This window comes from Mugil cephalus, chromosome 7, assembly GCF_022458985.1.
Source record: "Mugil cephalus isolate CIBA_MC_2020 chromosome 7, CIBA_Mcephalus_1.1, whole genome shotgun sequence".
NCBI classification, from domain to species: Eukaryota; Metazoa; Chordata; class Actinopteri; order Mugiliformes; family Mugilidae; genus Mugil; species Mugil cephalus.
Window position 1 is genome coordinate 22,593,769 of NC_061776.1, and position 12,913 is coordinate 22,606,681.

General features: G+C 43.5%; 1 protein-coding gene across 2 annotated transcripts; it reads left to right on the forward strand.

Annotated features, from left to right (window-relative positions):
* Positions 1–1,464: 1,464 nt before the first annotated feature.
* LOC125010438 (ETS-related transcription factor Elf-1-like) lies at positions 1,465–12,128 on the forward strand. 2 transcript variants are annotated; one of them, XM_047589064.1, is made up of 8 exons: positions 1,465–1,738; positions 4,196–4,618; positions 4,730–4,859; positions 6,782–6,889; positions 7,062–7,217; positions 7,893–7,967; positions 8,375–8,570; positions 9,977–12,128. In XM_047589064.1, exons 2-8 carry the CDS (start codon positions 4,559–4,561, stop codon positions 10,569–10,571), a joined length of 1,320 nt encoding a protein of 439 aa, XP_047445020.1. In that variant the 5' UTR covers positions 1,465–1,738; positions 4,196–4,558; the 3' UTR covers positions 10,572–12,128. The 2 variants fall into 2 exon arrangements, with proteins under 2 accessions (XP_047445020.1, XP_047445021.1); XM_047589065.1 differs by lacking the exons at positions 1,465–1,738; positions 4,196–4,618; positions 4,730–4,859 and adding an exon at positions 5,009–5,397.
* The last annotated feature ends 785 nt before the right edge of the window (positions 12,129–12,913 follow it).

Sequence of the window (12,913 nt, forward strand, 5' to 3'; positions counted from 1 at the left end):
TCAGTGGTTTTAATGTTGTGGCCGATCGATGTATATGCAAATGTAGTTTTCCCAGATCTCAGTAGTACCTTATGGCTACATTTGTTCTACACATTCCTTATTTTATTGGGGCATCGACACTCCCTAAACACTTCAGTTTTACACATAATGCATGAGAACTATCTGCTCGGCTCGGTCATATAATAAGGACTGGATTCAAACACAGAATAAAAAGCAGCCAGGCAGAATTATGATTCATCTGTGAATATAGCATTAATTGAAACAATTTAAACATCCACTGTCTGACTTGTCACTTGCAGCACCACCTTCCCTTATTTTCACACATACAAACACAAACCTGTGTTGCAATAATCAAATCCCCACTCTGCTGCTTTATAAAAACATAATGGGAGTTAACCTGATTTTTCAGCCAAACCAGCACATTCTTGAAGCTACCCACTGTTGCACAAGTGGGGAAAATGATTTGGAAAAAAATGATGGAGGGCTGGGTGGTTTGATTTGTTCAGCCTTATCAGGCCAACCCCAACCAGAGAATGTGCTATATATTTTTATAGGAAAAGTCTGTCATCCTTTTTGTGTACGTTTTCAACATAAAATGAGAAATTCTTTAGAAACTACTGCTGCTATTGATAAATGACGTTCATAAGTTGGTATGTACACAGATATCGTTTCACATTCTGCCTATGTAGCAGTCTCACTACAGTATAACTGCAAGTATAACCTTGCAATGAGCTGCGACTAAGCTTAGTTTTCAGATTTAGTCTAGTACAAATACAATGACTATGCACATCAAGCCAGTCACATGATGTCCACAGAAGGGCTCGTTATGCAAACATTAAAGAAGTGATATGGAGACAGCAGGGCTGGTGGCAGACGGCCTCCGGTGTCTTGAGGAAGATTTCCAAAAAAAACAGTAGCAGCCTTTAGCAAACTCATCCAAGTATCACAAAACCACACTGTGGGACGGAAGGTCTACAGGCTCCTTCTGTTCCATTTGTTCTTTATTAGAAAAAGAGAGAACGAATTAAATAACAAGATTGTTTTCAAAAGAGCTGGTGCAGACTTTAGCCACTAGGGAGCGTCAAGGACTGGATAACGGACACGACTCTGCTGTGCGTGTGTGTGTTTCCTTCTTTTATTGTCCCTTTTCCAGTTTCTGATTACATTCGCCTTGTGTGTTAACATGAACCCTACAAAATAGCAGGTTGACCTTCATAATACCGAAGCCCTAGCTCATGCCGAACTAATCATTTAATGTGATATTTAGTGAGATCATCACACACATCCCTGTGTGTCCTGCTTCAACCTGTTTGCAGATCGGTTGCTTGGCTCTCTGCTGCTTTACATTGCAAATACACCCGTGTTTACATTTGCTCCACACTGACAATGGTCACTATGGGTTACCTTGACTCACAACACAGGTAACCAATCAGAACTCACCAGGCGAGGGGGGTGGTGGTTAGTTCTCTGGAACAGAAAGAGGAAGCAAGAACTGACAAGGACTGACTAGAGAGGAGGGAAAAAAAAACAACTACACGAACTAGTCTGATCTCTGATATTAAACGTCTGTGGCACTGTCTCTGGTGACTGGAAATTTACAGAATGGAACTGATCCCAGGTCTGTGACCAGACGAGGGCTCTGTGTTTGACAAAGTAATGAGTACAATTTCCGTTCCTCTCTTGGATCCTCCTGGCAGCTGCTGCTCTGTCACATACAGACACAAGCTATAAACACAAGGTAAGAAGCCTTCTTATTCCGTACAACAGGCCCACTACTCCGTGTTGTAAACTACTAAGGGCAAATATCAAAGCGCAAATGGGTCTGTGGGTGACTGTACGTCGCATGACATGTGGTGAAGGGAAAGTGAAAGTACTTTTTTTGAGAGTTTTTAGGAACGGCTGTTTCAACACTTTGGACACTGGGTCAGAGAGGGTTTATTTTCGAAAAACAACGATTTTTAAATGATTTCTTTTCAGTGACAGCCAAGATGCTGACACGTGTGCTCACCAGGAAGGTTGTAGAAAGAAATCTGCGACCACCTTCAATGTCGTGCGATTCTCAGTCTGCAGCTTGCGACACACACGCACACACACACACACACACACACACACACACACACACACACATCATATTTCAACTGTGTTCATTTAACAAGGCCCGGTTACCCCAAGCAACAAGAGGGGCTTATCAGCTGCTCCCTCACTTGCCATACTGTTATCAGCTTGGCCTAGTTCACACACACACATACACACAAATATACACACATATACACACTCTCTACCCTTTTCTGTCAAATACACCCGCGCTCTTTCTATCTCGGTCTCTGACTCTCTCCCTCGCTCTCTCACGCACAAACTGGGGAATGAATGTTATGGGGGGCTTATCAGTGTCCTCGGGGGCCTGGCAGCCACTTCACAGACTCAGATCCCAGTGCCGAGGCCACAGAGACAAACCTATGTGACCAGAGTACTGATGAACAAAGGCTCTATATTCCTAGATACAGCTCTCCGTAGAAGCAGCAGGCTGCAGGGCACTTGACACAATACTATCAATCAAAGGAATGAAAAATGTCACAAATTCAGGTGCCCTCTCGGGCCATGACATCAGATCAGCGGCTCCGCGGTGTCTTGGACACTCACGCGAAATACAAGTTGTGTTGTTTGTGTTTTATCTTGCGTTCATGTAGAACAAACTAAATAACCCCGGTGCTCTAAAACAAGCACGGCAGCTGTTCAGAGCTTGATTTTCAGGTTAGGAAGAAGATAACGATGTAAAACTTGTGTTTCAGCATAGGGTAAATTGTGTGAAGCTAAAATTAAATTAAATACAAATTGTGAAAAGTCTGGGAAATATCTACCACTTATGGTTCCACAAGAGCATTCAATCTGGAACGGCTGACAAGTATAAAAGCCGGGAAAATTAGCAAACACATCTTTATTTTAAATGAATTTAAAATAAAGACTTAACTGACTATGAAAACTACTTCTGATGTTGTCATTCTTCAGTCAAACAACTGCCCTTTCCAGCTCTATTCCCTCCTAAAATCCACACGGTGAGAGCTGCCTTTTGTTTATTTGACTGTGAAATCTTCCCTTGCTGCCCTCACGTGCCGCCTAAATCATTGAGTTGAGCACCGAATGACTGCGAAGATCAGAGGAAGTCGAAAAAATGAGAGGACCGCTGCTGGCGGAGATGTTGGCAGTGGTTTGGCACATTAACTCAGGAAGCGGTGCCTCCTAACTGAGCTGTGCTTCCTCTGTGATAACTGACCCAAACATGTTGTGCCTCTGTCTCACGCACGCACGGACACACACTCACATTCTCCCTCGCTTTGGCAGCTGGAGTATTTGAAAAACAGGAATTGTTTGTGACACTGGCAAGGCTTTTTAGGAAAATACAAAAATTAAGGATTTATGCCATTAACATACAGGAGCTGTAGGACTCCTTTAGATCTATTGCACAAAACATAAATGAACAAAAAGGGGCTAATGATGAGTAAAAGTGTTTACAACAAACTTGACACTCATGAGTGGGAGGCAGCTTTACAGAGACAAAGATCTATCTAAGAGATGGTTTGAGAATAAGAGAGAGGAGGCAGAGCCATGTGAAGGAATTAGCGGCGCTGTGACGAGCAGAGGACAAGAGAGGAGGGACGGGAAAAAAAACAACAAAAAAAAACAAGCGGGTAGCAGAGTGTACGTGGAGTCGTGGAGAGGGTTCGGTTTTGTGGTTTTGTTCCGAGTGACCCCATCACGGTCATGCTGCGAGGAATGCGCACGTAACGGCCCTGAAACCATGAACGTTGTGCAAAGACATGATGTTTCAAGTTCAACACCAGCTGTGCCCCCCCCTCTCACCCTCTCTCACCCTCCCTCCCCTCCCCCACCCCCCCACCACACACATACATGGCCCAGGCACACATTGCAGTGCAAACGCTTCCTTCCTGTTGCTGGTTTAGCCCAGTTTAGAAACAAGATAAGAGCGAAAGAGTGAGATATGTGAAAGAGGGAAGCAGAAGGAGATGCTGGTCTCTCTGCATCTGAGAGTGACCACATTAAAAATACTTTTCTAAAAACTGTTCACCACCTGATTTTTCTCGGTCTGCAGGTGCGACGAGGCTCTTTGCTTTGCCTCTAACGGCCCTCGTCCCCCCCCCACTCTCACACGCACGCTCTCTCTGCTCCTCTCTTACAGGTTCAGTCAGACCACAGGACAGTTTGACAGCCCCCACTTCCTCATCGAGAGTCGAAGCCGAGCAAGAGAACATGAGCTTCCTGTGACGCCTCTGTGTGTCTGGTCAATAAGTATACTCACATCACTCTTCTGCTGCCGAGCTGCATGGAAAGACAGCGGCTCGGTCGTATCCAGGGGGAAAGTCTCTGATAGATCTACGCTGACGGTCATCTGCTGTTTATCAAGAGATTTCCTCCGGGAGCGGGACCAGTGTGGATTCAGCAGCAGCGCGCCAGACCTGTTACAAAAAGAAAAAGAAAAAAAGAAAAAGCTGGGATGCTGTTTATATGCAGTTAGACTTGTATGATATAAGGATATTCCACCATGCTGCAGCAGTCAGAGCTCATCTTTGATTTTGCCAGTGACCATTTTAACATGTCACAGGTGAGTCCGTTGGAATAAAATCGATTAACTGTGTTCAACCAGGGCTGTTAAATTTCAGGGACAAAGGGTAACATGATCTGATCTCATTTCATTTCATTTTGTCTGTTGCAGATGGGCGGTCACTCAGATTTCCCTGCAGTGATTGTGGAGCAAGTCCCCGACTCACACCTGCTCTCATATACAGGTCTAGTGTGTGAACAGTCGCAGACAGACGAGGATCATCATCATCAGCTGCTCAAAGGTCAGCACACACAGTCTTGTGTTTCCATCTCTCCATTGACATACTGCATTCCCTAGTTTCTTAGCCATACCTTACTTATAACATCTACCCCAAAACAGTCTTAACAGGTTTTAACACTCAAATGGTTGAGGGGCCTAAACAGATGGCCAAACACGGAGAACATGGCAACATACTCTCAGTATTTTGCAAGACTTGCACAACTTAAAAACAACTTTTAGAACAAAGATAACACTATTGTGTGTAACCATCAGTGTGGAACGGCAGACGGCATGCACATATTCACATCTCACGTGTGTTTTTACTCTAGTTTTTAAGTCTTAAATGAATTTAAAGTCGCAACAGGTATCAGAAAAAGCCTGTCCAGCACATGCGCAGCGGCGGCCCTCGCACATGGACCACCCTCCGCAAAAATCCAGGAAGTGAAACAAAACATTCCTGGGAAAGGCACTTAGCGAATCGCATTAGGATGTAGACGTGGTCACACCGGGCTACAGCACACACGCTTTAGCATGTTCCTCACCGGGGCTGGGAAATAAAAGTAAGTTGTGTCGGCGTATTGGCTTGTGTATTCGTCCGTGTTCAGGTTAGAGGGAGCAGCTGAAGTTGAACTTAGCTAACGCTAAGCAGCACTAGCGGACAGCTGTGGACAAGTTGCCTAAAAACTGTTGTCGTCTTTTGGGATAAGAGTCCTCTTTCTGTGTCTTTTAACGTGGGCTGTTCAGACAGGCCGTGGGCTGGTTTCCTCCGGGGCTGGTTGAATGTTTAAGTCCACCACAGATCCCAGATGTTTTGTAGCTCGATGCTAAACAACAGACTCCCCCGATAACATGTAGCTTCAGCATGAATGCTGTTGGATTAATGAAACTACAGCATCTCATGGCTGCTCAGCCACCAGTATAGTAGGTACTCTTTGTGTAACTTTGCACCGTTGTGACATTTAGTGGGTGGGACCTAATAACAAAAAAGTAAATGAATAAATAAAACTGATTAACCGCAGCCTGAACTAACACTAATAACTAACAAGGTCTGTTAGTGAGTTGCCTCTACACACACCATAGTCAGGCAGAGAAGCTCATTCAGTGACGGGCTAAAACAACAACTACAAACAACTACTTCAACAACTATCTTCTTTCCATGAGCGATGGACTCGCTCCTAAAAATGATAAAACCCTCTCACGAACCTGACAGACAAGTGTGATACACTGCAAATATGACATATAGCCGTTCTGATCAATGATGACTACTTATTTATTGTCTGCATTGCATTTTAAATTATTGCAGGGGGACGGTCCATCTGTCCGTCCATCTGTGTATCTACGCATCTGTCTTTCTGTCTTCCCATACGCGTCTATCTATCGCTATCTACTGCTTTCTGTCTATCTTGTAACACCAGGACATCGACTCTTTTTGCAGTTGTCTCTGTGAACTATTTACAAACAAGAAGTGAAAGCCAAAAGCAGCGGCTGACAGCGATGCATAAAATATCAAAGTGCAACGTGAATGCAAACTGCTGATAGAATCTGCCTGTGCCCTAAGATGAACAGAAGACTGAGCCTCGTGTGTTTTTGAATGCGTAGATGGCAGCCGGCCAGTGTGGTTTCTGTAATGAATCACTATTGAGCAATTTTAGGATTACAAAGGAGCACAAAGAAGAGGCACTAGTTGTTCCAGCTTCAGCAGTTGGGTTATCTAGGGTAGTATGGCCTTGCTTTGTTTTTTTTGTTTTTTAAAAATGTAATTGAGCCCCATTAATGAAATTCTACCGTTGACGAGATGAGAGCCGCAGTCTCAGAGGAACACATTTTAAAATCCGCCTCCATTACTAGATTCCTCTAGAGGAAGGAGGATGTTTTAGTAATTTTGTGCAGCCACCCTCCACCGCTTTCTCAAAGTGTTGTTGTATGCGACTCCCTTCTTCTTAGTGGAGCCATGTGACAGTGGAGAGGAAGAGACCATGGAGACACTTGTTCCTGCTGACTCGCTCCTCAACATGGACTGCGCTGACACGCTCTCCCTGGAACAACACTACTGTAAGCCCAGACTCGCTACTCACATCCACACGTAACAGAGTGAAGATGCTCCAGTGCACCTCAAACTTTTTACTTTTTGATGAAGGAGATATTTGACTGCGGGGTGTTATTTTTAGACGTGGCGGCCACGGCGCTGTTCTCTTTCATTAAATCTGTTTATGCCCTCCTGCAGCCCAGACCTTCTTGCCATCGCTGGGTGATGTCATCACTACTCCTGTTACCCAGGTGACCGTGTCAGCAGGGGGGGTTGTGGGAGCTGTGGACCAGCCGCACTGGCACTCGATGCACACAAATAAACCTGCGGCGCAGCTGCAGTCCAGAAAGAGAGGTCAGTGACTTTGTGGTTTATCAGCTCATATGAGGCGAATCGGTTACTTTTAGGGCGCTGACACGCCTATAATTTCTTCAGATGCAGCGGCTAATACGACATAACATGTTCCAATGTTCCATTTAACCTTAAGTTGGTTTGTGTTCACGAGGCAGTCGAGACAAAGCAACTGAGACAAAGTTCAGACATGCCTTCGGCACGACACCCTTGGAAACAGTTTTGCGATTGGTCATAATTTTGCAGAATAAAATGCATTTAGGGAATTAATCAAATTGAAAATGGAGCATCAGCAGAGTGTGGGCATTGACCTTTACTGCTGCGCAAGTGTCATTGTTCTGTATATGAACAATATATTTAGTTTGACCGAGCATTTGGGCTATGTGTAGATAACAATGTTTTACCGAGAAGACGTACGCCGAAGATATACAACAACCTATTCACTCTCCAGTTGGTCGGTTACAGTATTAGAAGATCGTAATTAAATGTCATATCGGTATGTGCGTAATGTGTGTAATCACTGCAAACAAATCAACCCAGGGAGCAACTGCAAGCAGGACATCGTCTCCAACCGGTCTCTGTTCCGTTCACACCAGCCCAAACAAACCAACCTGGAGGGAAAACACTCCTCAAATTACCAAGACGATCTATAAATGACTCGTGTTTTTGTCTGTGCAGGTAGAAAAGCTCGACATCGGAGGGCAGAGTCTCCCACACCAGACATCACAGTTAAGAAGGACAAATACAACAAAGGTACTTCAACACATGACACGTTTAGGTTTTAAGAACCCTACACTCCATGGTACGCTGCACGCAGACACACCGCTCTGTAATGGGCAGCTTGACTCTTAAACTTCGTGGGTTTGACGTCAGTGGAGTTTGGTGGCGGTCAAGACAACATTAAGGGAAACGGTTAAACAAGAAACTTTACGCAAGTCATGTAATTGGAGCTGCAGTTATGTGAAACTAAAATAAACAATGTAAACAGAGCTACTGTGAGAAATAATGAAAGCATGACATAACTTATCACTAGGTGAAATCTGTCCCTCAGCCATAATTCGAGGCGTGCAGCGGGACTTCTGTCGACTATTTGTGTCAGCTATAAATCCAGCTTCACTCTTTCTGCGCAGTCCATCATGTTTCCTGTGTTTGTTCTTCAGGAGGAAACACACTTTACCTGTGGCAGTTCCTGATGGAGTTGCTGCAGGACAGACAAGTCTGTCCCCGCTACATCAAATGGACCAACCCGCACGCAGGGATCTTCAAGCTGGTTAATTCAAAAGCCGTGGCCCGACTCTGGGGCAAACACAAAAACAAACCAGATATGAACTACGAGACCATGGGCAGAGCACTCAGGTACAGCACAACTGCTTTAAAATAGAACTCTAACGCTAATTGTTGTGAGTTTCTTTCTATATAATATAATTTGGCAAATGCAAGTCTTTCCTTATTGTGATCTTAGAATGTTCTTCAAGTACAAATAATGTGACATTTTTAACTAGCTCTAAACCATTAACTGTTTAGGCTATACTCTGTTTAATAAAAGTATATAAATCACAATGTATAGATGTTGCAAACTGCAGAGTGACACTTTAGAATCAGTATGGAAGGTTAATACATTGCTGCTTAAAGTAGATGTCACCCTTCAGTTTAGCTTTAATCTGCAATCAAGTTGTTATGGTTTGATTAAAACTGTGGGAATGATTCTACCATCGTTCCCGTGTTAAGGAGATTTTATAGTACTGTGGGACCTAGACGTAGTGAATATGCACGGAGCCGCGACATTTATCCTTGTGCGCTCATCAGTCTGTCTCGCTTTATAACAATAGCGCTAGATGAAATTTCTGCCGAACATGAGTCATACAAAAGTCTGTACCTCCAAATCTCCTCGGTTAACCTTACTGATTCTGTATTGATCCAAAACAATACAATGTAATAATTGCATAGAGGGAGAAACAGTTGTAAATACTGAAGGGGAAACACACTACTAACCAATCACAGCTTGCGCACTCTGCGTCGCTGCAACGAGTAGTTATCTTTCTGGGGAGGTGCATGTCAGCTACAGAGCTATGCTCTGTGTGTGTCTGCATTAACGCCATAGCCTTTGCACCAATTTAATGCAGAAGCATAAACTGTGGGTTAAACCCACATACTGTGTGAAAGATATGAAAGTGGCATTGTTGCCTAGCATGGAAGTTGCTGATTATGCTCCAGCAAATATCTGACAGACCAATCAAATCATTTTTGTGCTCTCAATGCAGTGATGTACAGACTAGCAACAGCAGCTGATTGGTTGTAGGCCTGTCCAGTTTTTTTTGCTCAGCATTGGTTATGACAGACCCCCCATAATAAAATCCAAATGGCATGTTAATAGACTATAACCGTGATAAGATGGTCAGGCTAATTATCAATGAGGTGAGATTAAAAAATCAAATATCTGCTGGATGCGTTGGAACAAGCCTGAACCATAGAGACCCATAGGAACCAAATACCCACCCCCTGCCCCACACACACTAACACACACATACTAACAACATTCTACCAGACACCACAAGGCAGACAATGAGTCACAACTGCCTGATCAGTGTAGACTTTGACAAAAACACAGAAACACTCTTCTGCAGCCTCTATAATTTGGTTGGTTACAACATCTTAAGATCTAAGATGATCTTTAGATGTTTGTACTCACCAGGGCTCTGAATTATGACCCAATATGATGCTTGGCTTATGTTTGTTAATGCAGAACCCTTTTGTCCATGCAGGTACTACTACCAGAGAGGCATACTGAATAAGGTTGAAGGCCAGCGTCTTGTCTACCAGTTCACCTCTCTGCCCAAAGATATGGTTTATATCACAGATGGAGATGGCACCAAAGAGGAGGAAGACGATGATCACGATGACAACAGCGGCAATGAGGAAGGCGTGAGCGACGACTCCGACAGTACGATATCTTCTACTGACCAGTCGGTGGAGGAGGAAGATTGTCACCCGCCACAGAAGAAAATGTCATCTGTTTCTGCGCGAGCCCCGTCTGCTCAGCGGATAAAGTCGGCTCCCAGGCCCGCTGCTCAGCGGGACACCGTCCTGCGACCTGCCAGCTCCAGTTTGATCCAGGAGCAGCACTTGCCCATAGTGTCTGCTGAGATGCTGCGGACCCTCCAGAACCTGCAGAAGGTCCAGTCTCTCCAACCCGCTGGTCACGCCTCAGTCTTCAAAACAGCTCAGCTGCTGGGGAGCCTTTGTGAGCGACAGGCTACTACTGAGGTGGACGTTGACAGTAAAGGCGCAGCTGATGGACGGTCACATCCGGGACAGAAAACTCCACAGCTGGTGCCTCTGACTAGCTCTGACCAATAGAAAAAAAAACAAAACAACGTGCAATCACGTCCAAACACACAGACGCCCATACACTCCACTGACTCAGGAACACTCACAGAGCTGCACGTTGCTATAGTGGTGGCAGCTTACCTGGTGCCGATAATCCTCAAGTGTGCAAAAGTGGGAGCTCTGATCTAGAATTGAGTTTTTATTTTAAAACCTGAATTGTAAACAAAGGTGATTATACATTAGTGCCTCCTCGTGACATCTGCATTGGCAGGAGCCAAAAGGACACCAAAGGTTAGCTCCTTAGGAAAGGCAGACTATAAAGTCCTTTAAATCCAATTTATGCCATTCCATGTAGCTGTTAACTCCACAAGACACCAAAGACAGTCATGCACTGGAATCTATGGCCTCTCTGCACATTCTGCAGATAAATCCTCAGCTTGCACTTCAGCTCTGTTATCATGGAGCAAATTATCTAATCAGCACACTGTAACCTCCTTCTCTGCCTTTACACTTGCTCTTTCATATGTTCTTGTTTTGTTTTTGTTTTTTGTCGTTGGTGGTGTTTTTTTTGTGTGTGTTATTTTTTACTATCGCATGCTGAATCATTCCTTTGCCTTGAAATGGCTTTGCACTAATGTTTAACCCTGCTGTATATTTCTTCTCGAAGTGCCTAAATGTCTCACTCCATCCCTACTTCCTCTGTTCCAGGTTATCACAAGGTTATTGAGGGAAAACATTCCATGTTATTATTATTTTTTTAATATTACTGAATTGTGTTTGTATTATGATATGCTGAAAACAAGGGATCACCGTTATTTCTAGAACAGTAGTTCAGCACTGCTCCAGTTTATAGTTTGTGCGTCTTTCTTTTCTTGACAATCACCGTTGAGACGTCCGTGTGGACTCTGCCTCCAATGGGTTCACGGCGCTACTATATAGACTTCCTGCGATCACACATTTCTGTTTAGCCATTTCGCATCTATAAAGGCATATATGAAACTCTAAAGCCTTGATATCTATATGTGTTGTGTGTCATATACTGGTCTGGATGTCTGTGAAAGTGCTCAACTTGTGCTTTGTTGCCATTTTCTTCCTCAGGTTCATGTATGTTTTGTGTGCAGCAGATTATACTGTATACTCTATATAAGCAGTGAAGATCCAAGCCTATAATAATGAAGTAATTAGTCGTTTTCTTTAGTCTCTCTTAGCATAGCCTCACAAAGCCAGCCTGCAAAATTCACCTCACTCCAAATGAAAACTGTCTCTGTAAGAATAAGGCTGGCTTCTGTCAGGCTAAACCTTGTGAAGAGACGCTTATGCAGTCACTGTGCCTTTTCCTGCAGGGAAGCCCAATGCAAAACTGTTTTCACTTTATTACTGTGTAAACCAGTTGCATTTATTTTAAAGCTCCCCCTCACTCTGCTTTATCTGGAGGTTTTCTATATTGTGTTTCACATATATGTAAACATGCAGCAGAGGGAGCGGTGGAGTCGCTGTTGCTTTTTGTGGTGTGTTTCCTTTCATGCAGCCCAGATGTGTTGAAAAGGTCTTTTGTATGAAATATTAAAATTATCACTGTCTGTGAAATGAATTGTCACTCTTTTATTATCACACATGTAGTTTACTAGCATCAGCATCATGAGCATTAAAGTTTAACGTGTGTTTTATCAAAGTTTCGTTTTATTCTGTTTCAGACATATATCAGTAAAGTAAAAGGAAATGCTAACTAACAGTGTTGACACCTATTTTTTTATTTAACTTGTCAGTTGCACCTTGCTAGTACTGAGCTCAGCCAGGGCACCCAGAGAGAACCATGGCAACGTTTTCCCCATCTATCTATTGTCCAGTTTTGTAGGCACTTGGTGTGATCTTCTGCTGCTGCTGTAGCCAGTCTTCTTAAAGGTTCATCATGTTGTGCATTTAGGTATCCTCGTCACCCACAGAACTGCTGCTCACTGGATATCTTCACTTTTTCAGACTATTCTCTTTAAACCATCAAGATGGTTGTGTGTAAAAATTCCAGTAGTTTGTGAAATACTCACCCAACATCATCACCATGTTCAAAATCACCAAAAAATGACATTCTTTTCCATTCTGATGCTCTGTATGAACTTCAGGAGATAGTTTAGATCTATGGACTAAATGCACTGAGCTGCTGTCATTTGACTGGCTTTTTCGATAAATAAATATAATTTAGCTAAACAATAATAATCCAACAACATCTTAACATTTCTAAATAAGTGTGCTGGTAATGTGTACTTTTTTTTTAAGTTATGCAATTGGTGAGCTACCATATTTCACCTCATTTAATTAACATCTCAGAGCATGGCTTTTAGATAATCAGAACTGTAATAATGACCTTTTGTGAATTT